This window comes from Acinonyx jubatus, chromosome E4 (genome assembly GCF_027475565.1).
Source record: "Acinonyx jubatus isolate Ajub_Pintada_27869175 chromosome E4, VMU_Ajub_asm_v1.0, whole genome shotgun sequence".
Classification (NCBI taxonomy): Eukaryota; Metazoa; Chordata; class Mammalia; order Carnivora; family Felidae; genus Acinonyx; species Acinonyx jubatus.
In genome coordinates, this window is record NC_069395.1 from 15,858,751 (window position 1) to 15,878,539 (window position 19,789).

Consider the following 19,789-nt stretch of genomic DNA (forward strand, 5'->3'; position numbering starts at 1 on the left):
TGTTATCAGCCTCATGCTGTTTGGTGCAGATCAAATGAGATCATGCATGTGAAATACTTGACACCAGGTTTGACACGAAAAGGCAAAAACGTTGCTCAAAAATAATTGCAATCGCTTTCTCTTAGGGAGGATAGGCAAGAAAATGGTAACTTTTCATTGTGTACTCTTCACTTGGGAGATACAATTTATCAAAAGTAATAATTTAATTAAAAAGCATTTTAAAAATTACCCTGTTCCTAACAGATAACAGGACTTGCAGCTTATTTACCACTTCATTTTTGGATGAAGCTTCATTGTCCCCGATTTCTCTATGAAAAGAGCTAAGCAACCAACAGTGGCAGCCATAGTATGAATCACGGCCTTGCTGCAGATGCTAAGCAAACGCCGAGTTAATTGGCTGATAACTGAGCACATCCAGATCCTTTTGCCAAACACAGAATTCTGGCTACCCTGGTTTCTACGTGCAGAGTGAGAAGGAAGTCCTAATATTTAAATATATCTCCTGTCCTGAATTAACAATCTCTTCCTTATTATTGGAGACTTCTTATCAATATACTAACATGTTCTAGTATCTTCCTTTAAAAAAAAAAAAAAAAGAATGTGACCCTACAGGCCCCTCCAACTACCATCCCCTTTCCCTGTTCTCTTTTAGAGCCAACTTCTCAAAAGAGGTTATGCTAATAGTCTCTGCTTCTCCTTCCACACATCTGGTTCTCTTCCTCCTTCTTCAATCAGAATTCTGTCTCTACACTCCACTAAAAAGCTTATATCAGGACCACTGGCCAGTGAATCCAAAGGCCTTTCTGTGTGTATCTTCTTTAACATCTCAGCATCATTTGACACGGATGACCACACCTCTGTTTGCAAAGCAACAGACACCTCTTCTTTGGTGTCCATGAAATCTCACTCTCTTAGTTTTCTTCCTACTTCACTGTTCCTTCTTAGTTGTCGTTACTGCCTCGTCCTCTTCTGCTTGTGCTTCTCATCCTCGCCCTGTCTCTGTCCCTCTTTGGTGTCGGGCCCTCTCCTCTACCTATGCTCTCCTCCTCGATGCTCCCTCTCTTCCCAGACTCCTCTTAGTCCTACTCTGCACTCTCTTCTTCACCCCTTCCCTTCAGTTTGAATTCTGTCCACATTCATGATAGCTCAAATATTTTTGAGCACTTACTCTCTATGAGGCACAATTAGAGACACTTGAGATGGAGCAGAGAATGAAACACATACAGATCTCTGCCCCAGTGGAGTTTACATTCTAGTAAAAAGATAAAAAAGAATAAATAATAATCATAATAAATAAATGGATTACATGGTATGTCAGAAAGGAATGATGAATGCTTTGGAAAACAGAAAAATAGGAAGCAAGAAAAGGGGTTCCAAAATGGAAGGAGTGGGAGAGGAAAATGGTAGATTGCAATTTTAAACAGAGTGGCTCAATGAGAAGATGAGCTGAAGTTACCTAAGAGGACTTGTGGATAAATTGGGCTGCAGGCAGAGGAAACAGCCTGTACAGGGCCCTCAAGACAGGAGCTTGTTTAATGTGTTTGAGGAATCACAACAAGCCCAGTGTAGCTACAGTGCACCTTGCATGTGGAGAGCAAGGTGGGAGGTGACGTCAGAAGGGAAATGTGGGCAAGAACAGGTTATACCCTGAATGACATGAGAGCTACCATGGGATTTTCAGCAAAGGGGTCCTATGGTTGGACATGTTTCAAAAATATTATTCTGATTGCTGTGTGGATGGGGGTGGGGGCCAGATTAAGGTCAACAACAGGGAGACCAGTCAAGTTGACTATGGCAGTGAAGGAAGAGGAAGAGAATATCTTGGAGCAAGGTGGTTGTAGCAAAGGTGGTAAGAACCGGTAGGATTCTGGATGTATCTTGTAGTTAAATAAACCCAATGTTATTTCCTAATCACCCAATGTAGATGTGAGGGAAAGAGGATGGATCCAAAGTTTGGGGCCTAAGAAATTGGAAAGATCGAGTTATTGCCTAGAAAGTAAGACTACCGGTGAAGCAGCTTTGGTCGGTGCATCAGACACATTTCAGTTGACAAATCTGAGCACTATTGGTATGGGGATAGGGGATGTCCTATAGGAATTAGGGCTCACATAACTGTAGGAAGGGCTGGAAAAGTGAAAATCCGGAAAGAGGAGTAAGAAGATAGGTAGAAGAGCTGCCACTCAGCCAGTTTAAGAAGCCAGGCATGACTGGCCACGTTCATGGGACTGTCAGGAGGAGATTTGTGGAGATGTCAAAGGGAAGCTGTGCCTCTGGGTAGCTACCATCCCCATGAAGCCAATACCAAGAATCAAATCATAGACCCATGGCCACTCTTGGTCAGAGCCAGCAGTTGGAGATAGCCAGATACGGAGCAGAAGAGAATTTGGACAAGCTGAAACCTACACCTCTGTGCCTATTTATCCCCATTTCTCATCTCAATGAACTTCAAGGAATTATGGTTGCTTCTTGACTTCATCCTCCAAATCCTCACCAACTTTAACCCAGAACCATAAAGGGATGGTGTAGAAGTTTCCTACTGCTGCATAACGAATTACCACAAACATAGTGGCTTAAAAAGAATACATATTTGTCATCTCACAGTCCCATGGATCAGAAGTCTAGACATGGCTTAGTTGGGTCCTTTGTTCATAGTCTCACAAGGCTGGAATCAACGTGTCCACTGGGCTGCATTCTCATCTGGAGGCTAGACTAAAGAGGTATTTTCTTCCAAGCTCATTCAGGTTGTTGGCAGAATTCATTTCCTTATGATTTTAGGCCTGGGGGTGCTGAATTGTTATTTTGACTATTGGCCCACAGGCCCTAAAGGCCACCAGTGTTCCCTGCTACAGGGATCTTCACAGCCCTCTCATAACACGGCAGCTTGCTTCCTCATGACCAACAGGAAAATTTTGTTCTCAGTCAACTAAGACGGTGTCTCTTATATTCATGTACATGACACATTTTACATTGTTTAGAAGTAAGTTATGGAGTCCTGCCTAAACTCAAGGGGAGTGTAATTGTACCAGGGTATAATTCACAGTCACCTTAGGATGTGGCTGCCATAGAAAGGGGATTCTGAGATATGTAGTTTCACTTTAACCAACTTAACATAATACAAACTGTACAGAAGGGAAAATCAAGAGATCGCTTGCTGAATTTGAGATGTATTAGAAATAAAAGTGGAGAGGTTGAGAAGGCCATTGGATTGGAGGCTGGATTAGGAGAGAGATGTATGACTCTCAGATGTATATTCCTAACCCAATAGAGATTCATAGATCTATGTGACATGTCAACTTCGTATGCCCCAAATTATTCCCTCCTTCCGCAAATCTGATACTCTTTCAACTTCACATCTCATCAAATGGTACACCACCCACCCTTTCTTTCAAGGCAAACCGAAGTCCTTTTTGATTCTTCTCATTCCCTTTTTTCTTCTACATTCAATCTGTCATAATTCTCTTGGCTCTACTTCCAAAACATAAATCCATCCACTTAGTTCCATCTCTACCATTACCACCCCAGACCAAGTCACTACCACCCCTCCTTGGACTTACACAGAATCCACTCCTCTTGACTCTTATGGACGGAATTGTGTTCCCCTAAAATGCATATGTTGAATCCCTAACCCCCAGTGTGACTGTATTTGGAGGTAGATACTTTTGGAAGCAATTAAGGTTAAATGAGGTTGTAAGAATGGTTGATAGGACTGGTGCCCTTATAAGAAGAAAGAGAGACACAAGAGATCCCTCCCTCTCTCCAAGTGCATGCAGGGAGAGGCAGTGAGAGGACAGAATAAGAAGACAACTCTCTACAACCAGGTAGCGAGGCCTCACCAGAAACCAACCCTGATGACACCTTGATCTGGATTTCTGGCCTCTAGAACTGGGTGAATAGAAATTTCTAATTTTTTAAGCCAATGATATTTTGTTTTGGCAGCCTGAGTAGACTAATACAACCCCTACACATATTCTCCACGGAGCAGCCAGAATGATTTCTTTAAAACCTAAATTAATTCATGTCACTCCCTTGCTTAAAGGCCTTCAATAATTTTCCACTGAAATTAGAATCAGACTCTTTAATGTTGGCCTACAAGATTTCATCACCTGGCTTCTGCCCATGACTTTGACCTTATGCAGTGCCATTCCCCCCTCACTCACACTGGCTTCTCTCTGTCAGCAAAAATGCCAAGCTCTTCCCTTTCACCTGAAAGCTTCTCTGGTTCTTCACACGGTTGGTTTCTTCTGCATTCTTGCCTAAATGGAACTTCATCAAGGATCTGAATCACCCTTCTTAAACCAAGAATCTCACTCTTCCCCATCACCTAAACCCAAACTCTATTTCAGCACTCTTATTACCTTCATAATTTACCACAATATCTAATTCTCTCTCTCTCTTTATTTGGCTTATCAATTGCCCATTTCTCCTCATTATAATGTAAAACTCAAGAGGTTAGTGTCCATGTATCCTTTGCTTTCTGCTGTGTCCTCAGAGCTTAGGATGCTGCTTATTACACAGGAAACCTTCAGTAAATATCAAGGCTTGCTCAATCAAAGATTGACTACTACAAGACTATGGCTGGAATGAAATTCTTTTAAATATATTTTAGTAAAGTTTTACTAGTATTGCCATAAAATAGATGGCCAGAATAGAATTGCTGGGTCACAGAGTATGCACATTTTTAATTTTGATAGATCAGAAGTACTGCTTTTTAATATTTAGTGTGACTGATTTGCCATTTTAAAATTTAATTATCGCAGATTTAATTTTTTCCCCTCTTCTCTTTTGAAAAATGAGCCATTTCAAAACCATTCTTTTTTTCCTCCAATTTTTTTATGGTAACTGAGGTAACATCGTTCATTTTGCAAGATCTCTAGATTGTGCTTTATAGATTAGATTGATAGAGCCCATTTGTCTATGAAGAAAAAACTCTGTGAATTGAATCTTCTTTTTGCATCACTCCCCCCATTATAAAATTAATGATGTATTCTGAGAGAGAAAAAATGAAAACCCCTCTTTTACATATCTTTTCTGAGTGTAGATATTTTGGGGAGTAAAGGCATAAAAGTGCGCCATGGCACTAGCCCATGAACCCTCCAAACTTAACATTTTCGGTTTGAAATTTACAATTGCTACAACAAAGGGCCCCTGAGTAATCACTTTTACTTATACATATCATAATTACTTAAAAGGAAGATATGCATTGATACTTTCTTGAAATCTTTCAAATGAAGCCTTTAAACATTAGCTGGAACTCAGAGCTAGGAATGATTTACCACTTGTGTGTACATTTGAATTGGCTTCATTCTATGTCGTAGCCATCAATAGTGTCCCTAACCTTTTCCAGTTGCTGTGTACCTGTTTGATATGCACAAGGGACTGGTGCAAGAGTGTGGACGTCCCTACACAAATATGTGGCCCCATATGCCAGGTACATGTGATTCTGATAGTGGTCCAGACAGAGGACCATATAATTGGCTTCAACTCAGCCCAATTTTTATAATCCCCACTTTGTGACCAAAATGCAAACATTTGTGTTAAAAGAATAATTACACCTTTTGAGGCATAGCAAATATTCAATAAAGATTTTGAAAATCTTATTCCTAGGAAAATACTGTCCTATTACCTTTTATATATGACAGTCCATACTTATTGGATGAATAATGTTTAAATGAATTCCTTCATTAATTCTTGGAAGATTTTTTTATTTCGTCAGTCACTGACTATGACTTATACCATGATAGGGCAAAATTTTAAAGTCCCTTTATTCTCTCAAATTGCATGATAGAGCTCTTTATACCAAATTGGTTCTTAAAATGTTTGCCTGATGTTACTCAGTGTTTCTCAAGCAATTTCATCCCGAAAAAGTGGGGTAACTTTCACAGCTCTCTTTAGTCTTGCCACCAATTTCTTTTCCAGTTTTAATCCCCACTATTCCCCGCACATTCAGCCCTATGCAACTCCCAGCTCGTTCCCAAACATACCCTGCATTTTTCCTTCTGTATTTTTTCTTTTAATCACTCAGATGTTTTTATCTATGCAAACTCTGCATCTTTTCTGACTTATATCAGATTCCACCTCCCAAGTAAATATGCCTCCACTCTTCAACCTCTCTCCTTCCCAATTAGAAGTGTCCCTTCAGTATTTCCCTGGCACTCAGCTCACTCCAAACTATGCATATCTATATTTATTATTGGCCTTCTCTAGTAGATTCCAAGCCCCTAAGAGTCAGGAACCTGTGTTAACCATTTTGTATCCCCCACAGTAACTTTGTAGAATCTTGTCCCTATCAAATGCTTCAAGGTGTTTAAAGAATTGAATGGAGCTACTGACCAAGAACACTAGATGTTTCTACTAGCCATTTGGCAGCTCTGACATGCCACTTAGCAGTGCACCCTAGTACATGCACACCGTTCATGCATGTAAAACAATAAACTATGATCCTAAAGGGTGTCTTCTTCTATTTTTCTTGTATTATGAGTCAAACTTTGATTCTGGAACAACTCTACATGTATGTGTGCACCATCAAAAAATGTCTTTGCCCCACCAGCCAGGAGGTATGTAGGCAGAGATGGCACTGGTGGAGTAAATACATATGTGAAATCAGTGGAAATTTTCTACAGTAACAGTTTGCAGGTTTGGGAGTCTCATACTTAAATAACTATGCGTAAGTATTTAAGCCTGATATATGACTATGGGTAATAAAGATCACTTCTGTATTGAGACTGGTGTAACCTTTACAAAATGAATCCTAGATATAAATATGTTCATCAACTTTGGAGAAATTAAAAATTAACTTTATAAATGGAAAGGAATAGAGATCTTCAGAACCCATGCTTCAAATGATCTGGCTTTCAGAAATCTACAAAAATATTTGGTGTTGATTTGTCAGCATTAAAAGGTGTAAATCACCCAACTGACTGGATGCACTGTCCAAAGCCATAACTTTTATGTAAGACTAAATAAGAGCTTTTCCTACTTCTCATGTTTTATTTGTAATCTAAACTGAGAACTTGCTTATAGCCATTTATTTATTATATCATTATGACAAGGCACCTATAACTTATGATAAAACCAAGAAGCAGCATCCAAGTGGTTCAACTAAACAGAGGTTAATATAATTAAATTTAGTTTTCTCTGAAGCTATCTTTGTACAAAAAAAAAAAATCAAACTTTTGATGTGACATAGTCTCTGGGTCTTGGCATTCACAATAACTAACAAAGCAAAGGAGGAATCTTGTAACCGGGTTAGGATTTATAAGCCAAAAGTCATGCATGTTAAAATGAGGACCCAGAGTACACCTGGGGGTGGCTCAGTAGGTTGAGCGTTCGACTCTTGGTTTTGGCTCAAGTCATGATCTCACAGTTGGCGAGTTCAAGCCCTGCATCAGGCTCTGCACTAACAGTGCTGAGCCTGCTTGGAATTCTCTCTCTTTCTCTTTCTGTCTCTCTGCCCCACACCACTCCCCATCTATCTCTCAAAAAGATAAATAAATAAACCTAAAAAAAAATGAGGACCCCAGGATGAGGAGTATAGACAGCAGAAACTCCATCAGCTGGGAATGAAGTTGATGGTGACCCGGAAGATTAGCCCCTTCCGAAATGCAATAAGCACACATAATACAGTTTATGAGCACAGCAGTGCCTGTTTACCACTATTTGGGTTCATTACCAGGAGCAGGGCAAAAAGATTCCTAAGTGCCAAGGTAAGTGGGTTCAGTGAAAATGCACCACAAAGACCAGAGGGGAAGCTTTGGAAACTGCTGGATCATCAGATCAATAGACTCGAAGATGACTAAGTTAGGTTGCCTTATGCAGTTTAAACATTTGTGCAGGGAGTCTCCCCACGCAGCCTTTTATTGACAGCTACAGATCAATGGTAATTTTTGATCATTTTCAACCTACATAAACCTATTGACCCCATGGCCACCTTTGGGGCACTTCAAGTCGTCAAAAATAATCAGAGGAGATAGTGTAAAATTGTCAGACTGCTGAACACTCCAAGTAGTTTCATGTGCCCCCAGAGCAGAGTTGAGAGGTTAAAATGTAGTTCAAATTGCCAGCAGAACCTCAACTGGCAGAGTGTTCCAGAGAGTCTTGTCTTTATGTCTCATAAAAGGACACACTGATTTGTATCCAGATTCTGACACTCATGCATAAGAGTTTCTTTAAAAAAAAAAAGCAAAGTTTCATTGGAAATATTAGATTGCAGAAAATGGATTATTCCTGTTTTCCTCTGTTGAATAATTCTTTCCATCTGTTGCCTAACGAAAGTAGGTAATATACTTCTAGAATAAAAATATGAATAGTAGGTGGTTGTGAACACAGAAAGGACAAGGACAAGTGGGAAGCTAGCACAAGCCAATAGCCCAGAGATCAGCAATAGCAAGAAATCTGTCTCCTAAGAATCGGTAAGGTGGAAGAGTGAGGGAAAGAAGGAGCAAACTAATGAAGAGGAAGGAGTCAGAGTATTGAATCAAGATCATTTCCATAGGGAAGGGAAGGAGGGCAGGGAGCAAAGGAATGAAACATAAAAGAAGGTTTTTAATGATGACTTTTACTAGTCAGTAGGAGACTACTGAGACTTCCTTCTTCAAGGGAAGAATTTTTTTAATGTTTTTTTTTAATTTTTATTTTTTAATGTTTATCTTTGAGAGAGAGAAAGACAGACCATGAGCAGGCTAGGGGCAAAGAGAGAGAGATACAGAATCCAAAGCAGGCTCCAGGCTCCAAGCTGTCAGCACAGAGCCCAATGTGAGGCTTAATCTCACCAACCAAGATCATGACCTGAGCTGAAATTGATGCTCAACTGACTGAGCCACCCAGGCACCCCTCCAAAGGAAGAAATTTAATCTTAAACACTTAAGATAGACCATGCTCAAGCAAATCTGAATCTAAGGAAAAACACAAGTAACTGAATAAACAAAATACAACCCAATCCACAGAATTAACTGTGCCCAAATTTTACAGCAGGATTCTAAAATAGTGAATGTTGGTGTTGGAAATCCACTCAAGAGAGAATAATACAAATTATTTTCTTAAATATTGAAGAATATACCGGTAAGGATTGTCTTGCCATTTTAAAATTTTCTTCATTTTTTTTCATGTGGACTTTACTAAACATTGACAAAAAGCACAGCTATTAATGAGCTTTATTTAAGGTGTGTGTGTGTGTGTGTGTGTGTGTGTGTGTGTGTGTGTGTTGTAGCTCTTCAGGAGTAACAACACATTATGGGAACCTGTTCTCAGCATAATTTATGATATAAAAATTATCCTTTACATTTACAACATGAGATTCTCCTTTTCCTTTTTTTTCTTTTTAAGATACAAACCAAAGTAAGCACAACTATTGTAATCACCTTTTGAAGGAGTAATCTAGGTGCCAGGCATGCACGAACTTCAACTTGAGATCAGCAGGTCATATTTCTACATTAGATGGCGGAGGTTTTGAGTCTGGGGCATTTTGAATACTTTTGCTTTCTGAGAATCTGAGCTATAAATGTTTATTAAAAGGATCTATAATGAAATCAGTTTTGTTATTTTTTTAATGGTTGCCTGGAGTGTGTTGGATGACTGAATGCCGGTTGTTAATCATTAAGTACTCATGTTACCAAAAGTGTTTGATAGTATTGCCATCTAGGGGCTGAATGGAATTCTCAGCCCTGAAATAAACTGTAATTGAGCAGGTGCTGCTATTGACAATATACATATGTTTTTGCTTTATAGCCCACATGCTTTTCATGTTTCTTATGACAAAAGCTATCTCTAAATGTCCCCCAACAGCCTACCTTTTTTATATATAATCTGTTAGAGGTGATTACTATTTGCTTTGGAGCTTATGCTTTTTTGGCATCTATTACTGAATATTCTGAACAAAGAGTTTTTCTTTTTTGCATTATTAATCTTGCCCATGTTTGCCCTATTTCTACAGAAAAGGAATCATTTATCAGAAAAGAATGTTTGTAATCGGGACTTGTAGCATCTTCAGATTTAATATTCATTATGGACATTCTAGTTCTGTGCTATATTTATCTAAAAGACCAATCCAATGTTGTGGAGAAATAAGTTTTAAATATTTATGATCTAACTTTTAATATTTTAAAAAAGAGAAATTAGTATTTCTATAAAATTTGTTTCAGAGTCTGGTCGCTTAGCAAATGTTTAAATATTAAAAGATTTCAAGAGGTTAGCATGTAATATCATAATGGGACTTATTGAGAGAGGAAAATTAACTTACAAGTTTTTGATAAATACAGGCAATTATATTTTCTTGCTTGTGTTTAACACATAAGAAGGGACATTAAACAGTTGAAACTTATAACCAAGAATGTGAGGAAAGGTTGTCAAAAATTATCTCTATGATGTTTTGGTTTTGTGTAACAAGGTTTTTGAAAAATATTTCAGTTCACTTTTACCAACTTGTTTTAGATTCAAAATTACATTTGGGTGTCTCAAAATTAAGGAGAATTTCCATTCACATAACTTCATTTGATGCTTTTGGTACCTATTCTTAGAACTAATTTCCTCTTCCCTACCTCACATTCTTCCTCCTGTGCCCAGCAACAAGAGAGGAAAGGACAATTGAAAGCTATCTGTCATATTTAAACATCTAACAAACTGAACCTGATCTCACACACCGTTAAGTGTGAATATCCCATTAAACCAGTCAAAACTTCCTCATGATTATTCACATTCAATGAGCGTTGTACAAAACACTGTGTGTGGGGCAGCGGGGGGGGGGGGGGGGGGCGAGGGTGTCTCTGGGTATGTGTGTGTGTGTGTGTGTGTGTGTGTGTGTCTGGGTGCATGTGTGTGTGTTTACCCATAGACACATTACTGGTCCACTTGCAGTCATAGTTGCTATCTGTAAACAGACATATCCATCTGGCCCAGATGTAGAAAGAGCACCCTGGGCTCTCTCAAACATGAAGACTTTTAGTTCCAGTTTTTAGTGATGTAAAATATGTTAAATGTTCTCCCCAAGCAGAAAAAAAAAAAAAACTAATTCTGCTATCCTTTCTTTTTCCTTTTAAATCAACAAAAACCAAGTTCTCAAAGCCTAACTAACAATTACTTTTGGTAAGTTTTATAGTTTTAGTCATGGTGTTTTTAACAAATGAGAATATCTTCACATATTTATCACTAGTAGACTTCTCTAAGGTGTTTGTTCATTTATAGTTCAGGTACCTTGTTGTTTTTGTTTTCTTGTGTTTGTTTTATTGCATTTGTAAAATATAAATATGCACCAAGAGAATGCAAGAGGGAGATTGGGGAGGTATAAACAAATAGTATAAGAGATTAATGAAAAAGAATTAGGACTGTCTCAGTTAACTCTCCAAACCCTTAGGATTATCCCATTCTTTGTCCTGCAACCCGGTGCCACGGGTCTCCATTGTGAGATAGATACAGCACTGACCTGAAGCATTATAGATTTTTTTTTAATGTTTATTTATTTTTGGAAAAGAGAGAGACAGAGCATGAGCAGGGGAGGGGAAGAGAGAGAGGAGACACAGAATCCGAAGCAGGCTCCAGACTCTGAGCTGTCAGCACAGAGCCCGAGCGGGGCTCATACCTACAAACCTCAAGATCACAACCTGAGCCGAAGTTGGACGCTTAACCAACTGAGCCACCCAGGCGCCCCAAGACTCTTTCTTTATGTTATGTATCACATCCTTTGGGTTGCCAGCTCTGTAAAGGCAAGGATCCTATTTGATCTATACATTGCAAATGTCTGAAATCACACATTAGATATTACATGCAGGTGGGAAGAACAAGAAAAAAACCACATTGTTTTCTTAATAATTCAAAACTCTGTTGTGATGTTTGTGCTGCCATTGCTCATGTACCTTGGTCAGAGAATGACCTCCCAGCAATTATTAGCAGTTCCTAAAAGAAAACTAACCTGTTAATTTTCATTACAGGGTACAAGCCATCAAGCCCACCTGTTTGGGTTAGAACCATTCACAACATATCACATTGGAATTGTGGCCACAAACCAGGCAGGAGAAGTTTCAAGCCCTTGGACTATGGTTCACACCCTAGAATCTTCCCCAAGTGGACTGAGCAACTTCACAGTGGAACAGCAAGAGAACGGCCGAGCATTGTTGCTACAGTGGTCAGAGCCTGTAAAAACCAATGGTGTGATTAAGGTAACGTCTACCCTGAATATGAAGGCATGTTTGGTGTTCTCCAGATAAATAGATGAGCCCTGACATGCCATCATGTCACTGTGGGAAAACACCCTTCACAGTCGGTTTAATTCTCCTTGATCGCTCCTCCAGGCACTTAATCATAGATCAGAGAAAACTGGCTCCCGTGTGTTATGCTTGCTATGAACCCAACACTGAGCTAAGTGCACTGTGTGGATTATCTCATTTAATTTTCACATCAACACTACCAGGTAGCTACCACTAAACTTCATGAGGCATAATAAAGGCTAAATAATTGCCCAAGCCCACATTGCAAATGACTGAATTGCAATTTGAAGTCAGGAAGTCACGCTAAAACTGAACCCTAAATGATTGTTCTTACTGCCTCCTGAATTACCCTGCCCAGTTATTTACTCAAGACTTGCCTAACTTACACTGTGAGCAGAGCTCACTAAGCAGAGGACAGGAAGCCCTACATGTCTGCTGACTCCCCCACCTCCATACATAACCATGAGGAGTCATCTTATTAATGTCATAGATGTCTCACGTTTCACTGGTCTATGAGCACAAAGAAAGTTGCATTTCCATTATCAGACTGCATTTAGATACTTTGAACAATCACCCTTGTGAAAGCCAGCCTTCGTCTCCCTCTCTAATGTTCCTCTCCAACGGTAGGGGGACTTACCTGTCAGTCTATTACTGCCTCTAGTCTTGGACCAGCAGTTAGGCCCTCATCACCTACCTTCTGCAGAATTCCCCAGCCCGCAGCTGCTCCAGACCCTCTGCCTTCCTTTACCACTCCCTCTCAAGATGGCAAAGAGTCCCCTGTTAATTCCACACAGAACAGTTAAGACTAAGCTGTAACTTTGCTGAAAGCTTCTCTACAAACCCTGTAAGGAAGATGACAGCAGATACTACCTACAGCAAAAACTTAGAACTGTCATGCGAGCTCACAGGCTCAGGCCCATCCTCGTGGGCCTCCATGTAACAGCCTTGCTGCTTAGCCCAATGGCCGCCTCTCAGCTGAGTGCCAGCCCTGCCACAGGCAGCAGAAGTAGGCCGCTTTCTATAAGCCTGCCACGTGTGACAGAGCCTGACTTCCCCTACTCTAGTACAGGAGGTTGAACCTGGAGGATCCGTGGTCTTAAAATCCAAGCCAGAGCCCTAAGATTTCATCAGAGAAAAGAATCTCTCTTTTCACACTCATCAAAGTACCTCCCTTTGTGAGTGTTTGTTTCCCATGCTGGTGTCTGCCTTTTCCTGGCATGATTGACAACAGGAATATCTACTCCTTTATCTTCATTTCCATTTCACCAAATATTTATTGAGCTTCTACTAAGTACCAGGCATTTATTCAGGAGTGAACAAAACAGGCAAGATCCCTGCTATCACACACCTTACCTGTGTGTGTGTGTGTGTGTGTGTGTGTGTGTGTGTGTGTGCATGAATGGTGGGGGTACAGAGAGGCAAACAAAAAGCTAGTACACAAATAAACAAGAGAATTTCAGAGCAGAATGAATACTATAAAGAAAATTAAATAGAATAATATAATTATGCCTGCTCAGGCTATTTTAGAATGGATGATCATTTGAATTGAGTTGACATTTGAGCTGAGCCCTGAATGACAAGACCGAGTCAGTCATGTGAAGATATGAGAGCAAAATGTTTCGGACAAAGTGAACAGCAAATGCAAGGCCTGAAGCCAGGAATGAACTTGGTGTGTTCAAATGAAGGGAAGAAAGCCACTGTGGTTGAAGCATTGGGAGGGAGAGAAAGATGAGATTGGCAGATTGGTAGGAGGTGGACTGTGCCCAACCTTGTGGGCTGTGATGAGTTTGGAATTTATTCTAAGTGCAATGAAAAATTACTGGAGGGTTCAGGCAAAGGAGTAGCATAATCAAATTCATGTTTTTCAAAATCACTCTGGCTGCTATGTAGAAAATGGACTCCAAGAAGACCAGATGAGTTTAGGAGATATTAAAAACTCAGGGTAGAATGAGTGGGTGCTGTGAGGGTACAGGACGTGGGTGGAATGGAGATACATCCAGAAAGCAAAGTTCACAAGATCTGTTAATGGACTGGATGTGAAATATGAATGAAAAGGGATAGTTCAGGCCCTGAGTCCTTGACTGGGTAAGTAAGGGTGGAAATTCTACAGGTTTGAAGGGGTAAGTAGGCAGTTGGAGGTAGAAATCTAGAATTCTCGAGGCAGTTCTTCACAAACATAAATATACCTATATTCATAGGTATTTATAGTATATGGGTGGTGTGTAAATCCATGTGCCTGGAGGAAATCAGGCATAAGAGAATATAACTAGAGATGATGAGAGACTAGGCTCAGGCTCTGGGGAATACAAAAATTTGGAGGTCTAGAGGAGGAAGTGGGGCCAGCAAAGAACATTGAGAAGAGGCAGGTGAGGTAGAAGGAAAAGTAGATGAGTGGGACATCTCAAAACTGTGGAGAGAGTCTGTTGAATGCTGTTGAGAGATCAAGTGGAATGAGGGCAGAGAAGTCACCCTGGATCAGGAAATGACATAATCATTTTGACCTTGACAAGGAGATCAAGTGGTGAAATGAGAAACCTGGTTGGGATGGCCTGAGGAGAAAATGGGAAGAGAAGGAATTGAGGATAAACAACTCTTTAAAGAAGTATAGGGGAAAAGCAGAGAAACTGGGCAGTAGCTGGCGGACTATAGTGTCAAGAAGTTTTATTTAAAAATCAATGAAAGATACTAGAGTACATTTAAACACTAATGGAAATAGCCCAGTAGAGGGAGATCAATCGGTGATGCAAGAGATAATGAGAATGATGGCAGGAGTGAGAGCTGTAGGAAGGGGGAGATATGGGATCCAGGGCTCAGGTGGGCCACACAGGGGCAGAGATACTTCATCCATAGAATGAGGAAGGAGGGGGAACAGTGTAAGTCTAGATCCACATGGATACGGTGACGATCATATATAACATGAGAATATTCCTTTCTGACTGCTTCTGTTTTCCCAATCAAATATAGGGTTCTGTCAACAGCCACCTGTGAGACAGGGAAGAGGGTGTTGGCAGGTATTGGGGAAAAGAGAAGATATGAAAGCATCACTTTGGAAAATGAAAGAGCAAACATACAGAGGAATAGAACAGGACTTAACATTTATAGTAAGAAATTTAAAGTGAGACCAGTCAGCATATCTGAGTGTTTTCTCCCAAACCCAGAGAGAAGCTAAGGTACAGAGGGAAAGCTAAATTTAATACTAGATAGAGATTTGCTAGGTGAATATGAAGGGGCTCAGTGACTCATAGAGGCTTTCAATTTGATTATGGAAGCTGAGCTTTCTTCAGAAACTATACTATTTCTCTTCCCTCAGGGATGTGAGCTTGCACTAGGATCCCAACTAGAAAAAAATCACACTGAAATATGGGAGTCCAACATAAACAGATTTCCAAAAGCCTAGGCTATTTCATCTTAAATAACATTAAAGTATATCAACAGTCCAGTCGAAGTTAAGTTTCCTGTTGAGAATGTTTCAAACTAGATTTGCCTCCCAAGAGATTCTGATATACGTCCCAGCCCCACTTGAGGGAGGCCACCCTAGGGAGTCACCACCATCCCCAAGAATGTATCGTATCTCTCAGGTGCACTGAGGCTGGAAGAGGGTAGGAAATCACTATACAAAAACATCTATATTCAAGTTGAGTTACTTCTCATCTTTCCCAAAGAACAATGAATAATATGGAATGAAAATTTGCTCTACATTTATCATGAGTGCTCAGAAGATTTTCCCCAACAAAAGAACACGTTGCTCCAAAGGAGCAATTCTTCCAAGGCATGCGAGAGAATACGGGGAGGGGGAGAGAGGGGTTCTCCACCTTCTACTCATCAAAGTCTGCATCTACATTTGTGTATATATGTATAACATACATATGTATATATGTGCATGTATGTGTGCCCACACACGGATACACAGACATCTTCAGGCTTGGCACCCTGGTACAAATGATTAAGCATTATAATTCCATTTCCCAGTAAATGCCGTAGGAGACAATGTAGATAGTTCTTACTTACCCCACTCAGAATGAGACCCAAAGTGCTTGTCATCTATAAAACAGTGTATTTGAATACTGTTCCTTTTTAAAAAACAAAAATAAGAGGAAACCCCATGAGCACTTTTTAAGCCAAAGAATCAGCTTCAATAGTCCTTAGCTTTTAGATATGTGCTTACATGATATCCAACGTTTAAAAAAAAGGCAAAGGAAACTATTGTTCCTCTTTTTGTGGACTTTCTGTGGACTTTTTGTTACAGTTACAGTAACTGGAAAAGAGCACATTCCCAAAACTAATATCAGAATGCTTCATCTGGATTGGGATTATCAAAAGGAAAAATTGGAGGGTGAGAAGGGTAAAAGGGACAAAATAACTACACCAAGAAATCATAGGCTACACATTATTTTCCCTCTGCTTCTCTTCTTCCTACAGACATACAACGTCTTCAGTGAGGGTATCCTCGAGTACGCGGGCCTGAATCGTGAGTTTCTCTTCCGACGCCTGGACCCTTTCACTCTCTACACACTGACCCTGGAGGCCTGCACCAGGGCTGGTTGTACACACTCAGTGCCCCAGCCTCTGTGGACAGATGAAGCCCCTCCCCACTCTCAGCTGGCTCCTACCATCCAGTCCGTGGGACCCGCAAGCATTGAGCTGAGCTGGTCTGAGCCTATACACCCAAATGGAAAGATAATTCGCTATGAAGTGATTCGCAGGTGCTTTGAGGGAAAAGCTTGGGGAAATCAGACAATCGAGGCTGATGAGAAAATTGTTTTCACGGAATATAATACAGGAAGGAACACATTTATATATACTGACACTGGTTTACAACCATGGACGCGGTGTGAATATAAAATCCACACTTGGAATTCGGCAGGTCACACCTGGAGCTCTTGGAGTGTGGTAAAGACAATGCAGGCGCCCCCAGAAGGCGTCTCTCCCCCTGAAATAGCCTATGCATCTACGAGTCCCCCAAAACTGCTGATTTCCTGGATCCCGCCAGAACAGCCTAATGGTATTATCCAGTCGTATAAACTTCAAAGGAACGGAGTGCTCTATCCTTTCAGCTTTGATGCCGTGACTTTCAATTATACCGATGAAGAGCTGCTTCCGTTCTCCACATACAGTTATGCGGTCATCGCCTGTTCAAGTGGAGGCTGCTCCTCGAGCAAACCCACTAGCATTACAACCCTCGAGGCAGCTCCAGCCGGGGTCAGCCCTCCAGCTCTCTGGGTCATCAGTGCTACCCAAATAAATGTATCGTGGTCACCGCCATCAATTCAAAATGGAAAGATCACTAAATATTTGCTGAGATTGGACGGGAAGGAGTACCTTGCTGGGCAGGGCCTGTCCCTGCTGGTTTCCCACCTGCAGCCTTATACTCAGTATGATTTCTCCCTGGTGGCCTGCACAAAAGGAGGTTGTACAGCTAGCGCATCAAAATCTGCCTGGACAATGGAGGCCCCACCGCAGAACATGGACCCTCCAAAACTGCAAGTCACAGGCTCAGAGTCAATAGAGATCACCTGGAAACCTCCAAGAAACTCAAATGGCCAGATCAGAAGTTATGAACTTAGACGGGATGGAACCATTGTCTACACTGGCCTGGAAACACGCTATCATGATTTCACTCTCACCCCAGGTGTGGAGTATGGCTACACAGTGGCCGCCAACAACAGCCAAGGTGGGGTTTTGAGTCCACTCGTCAAAGACAGAACCAGCCCCTCAGCGCCTTCAGGGATAGAACCCCCAAAATTGAAGGCTAAGGGCCCTCAAGAGATTTCAGTCAACTGGGATGCCCCAGTGAGGACAAATGGCGATATCGTCAACTACACCCTCTTTCTCCGAGAGCTATTTGATAAAGAAACAAAAACCATACACATAAACACAACTCATAATTCTTTTGACACACAGTCACTCATAGTAGACCAGCTGAAACCATTTCACAGGTAGGTAGTCGACTCCGGGTTTTCTAAGAGCAACACTGTCCTTTCTATAGTGTAAGCCCTTGAACAGTGTAAATGAAAACTTTAAAACAAGATGTAGGATGTCCCCAACCCCTGATCATGTAAGCACTGACAGTGGACTAGCAACATCCTCATCCGGCCAAAGCTTGTTTGCATAACTTTTAGAAAGCAAAATGCTTGCAGGTGGTATCTTGAGAGTCCGTTTTTTTCAGAAATGTTTGCAATTCACCACAATGTCTGGGACAAGTGATACAGAGATGGGACCCCTTCCCTGAGTTTAGACCCTCCTGAAAACACACAGGCCCCTAGACAGTTCTGAGAGCCCAAATGGGGTTATCTGACCCAGTCTGTGAAAAAAATTGGGTATTATTTTAAAGATCAAAAAGGCGCCAGTGAGTTATTACCAGCCAGAGTTGGACTGACCCAAATTTTGTTTTGGGGAGAGCCTTTTCTACGGAATCTTGCACTTGTGCCAGGGATAATGAGACTCATGTGACTCTATACCCTCATCCCCTTAGGGTTTCCCCAGCTCTGATCTCATGACTTCCGAGGACAGTGCCACTTTGCCAGCTCATGTGTCTCACTGATCCTACTCTGGGCTCTCTGACGTGCATGGATGTGTGTCTCTCTACACGAAGGAACCTTCCCACTGGCCCTTTTCCTATAGCTTAAAGAATTACTTGGCATTTTTCCCCATCACATTTTAAGTAACTTACATCCCCAAGGAGAAGAGTAATAAAAGACATTTTATGCTTAAAATTTAGTAAAATGAAGAGAACCACTTAAAAAAAATTAAAGGCTGAAAGAGTGTTGATTTCCAACCACCACTGCTAAAATTCAGCTATTATTGTAATCTACTGATGTGTAGATTAGATCCCTCCTATAATTATCTCTGATATATAGTGCTGTTTAAATGAAACATTCATGGTCTTATGCATCTACTCATGACAATTATTTAAGGTCGCATTAAATATTAAACAGTAATTAAAACTTCCGTAGGTATCTTTCATAGCTAATCCACATGCTGTGTGAGTTGCCTTTTATCTGACTCTGATTCAGGGCATTAAAGAGACCCAGGTTAGCTGCACAGCTATACATTTTATTCTGACTTCTTTTTTACCTGACTGGTACCTGCAAGTTTTAAAAATCGTATCAAGTTGCTCCCCTTTGAAACTCTTACTCAGAAATATTTCTAGAGAAGAATAAAGTTTCCAGAGGTGAGAGGAGCACTTCTCACAGGCTGGGGAGGGGGAAAAAAGCTTGATAGCCTCATAAGCCTAGCGATGATATTTAAGGGGATAAGAGATGTCCTCTTTACTCTCCACTCTAATTGAAGATGTAAGTGACAGTAAATGACTTAAAATAGCCTCTCACTTGTAGATGAAGTTGGACTTCATGTAGTTTGTGGTTTTTCTAGCAGCTTAATGTCTACTGAATACTGCAAATTAGCGTGTCCTCCTGGGCACCTCCAGCTGATCAGTAGGAAGAAGGAGCCTGGGAATCCTCTAAGTAGCAAAAGGCACATGAGCCAGAATTTTAAAACTGCCACAGATAATCTGGAAAACGATCCATGTGTGGACAATTGACTTCACAGAATTGTTTTGGAGTCAGATCTGCCATATGCACCCACGAACTGATGTG

General features: G+C 40.8%; 1 protein-coding gene across 1 annotated transcript in view; it reads left to right on the forward strand.

Annotated features, from left to right (window-relative positions):
* USH2A (usherin) overlaps positions 1-19,789 on the forward strand; it is a 725,654-nt gene that overhangs the window by 656,670 nt on the left and 49,195 nt on the right. The window contains exons 61-62 of the mRNA XM_015077386.3: positions 11,919-12,146; positions 16,614-18,130. Of these exons, the coding sequence (XP_014932872.3) occupies positions 11,919-12,146; positions 16,614-18,130 (1,745 nt within the window). The remainder of the gene's footprint in view (positions 1-11,918; positions 12,147-16,613; positions 18,131-19,789) is intronic.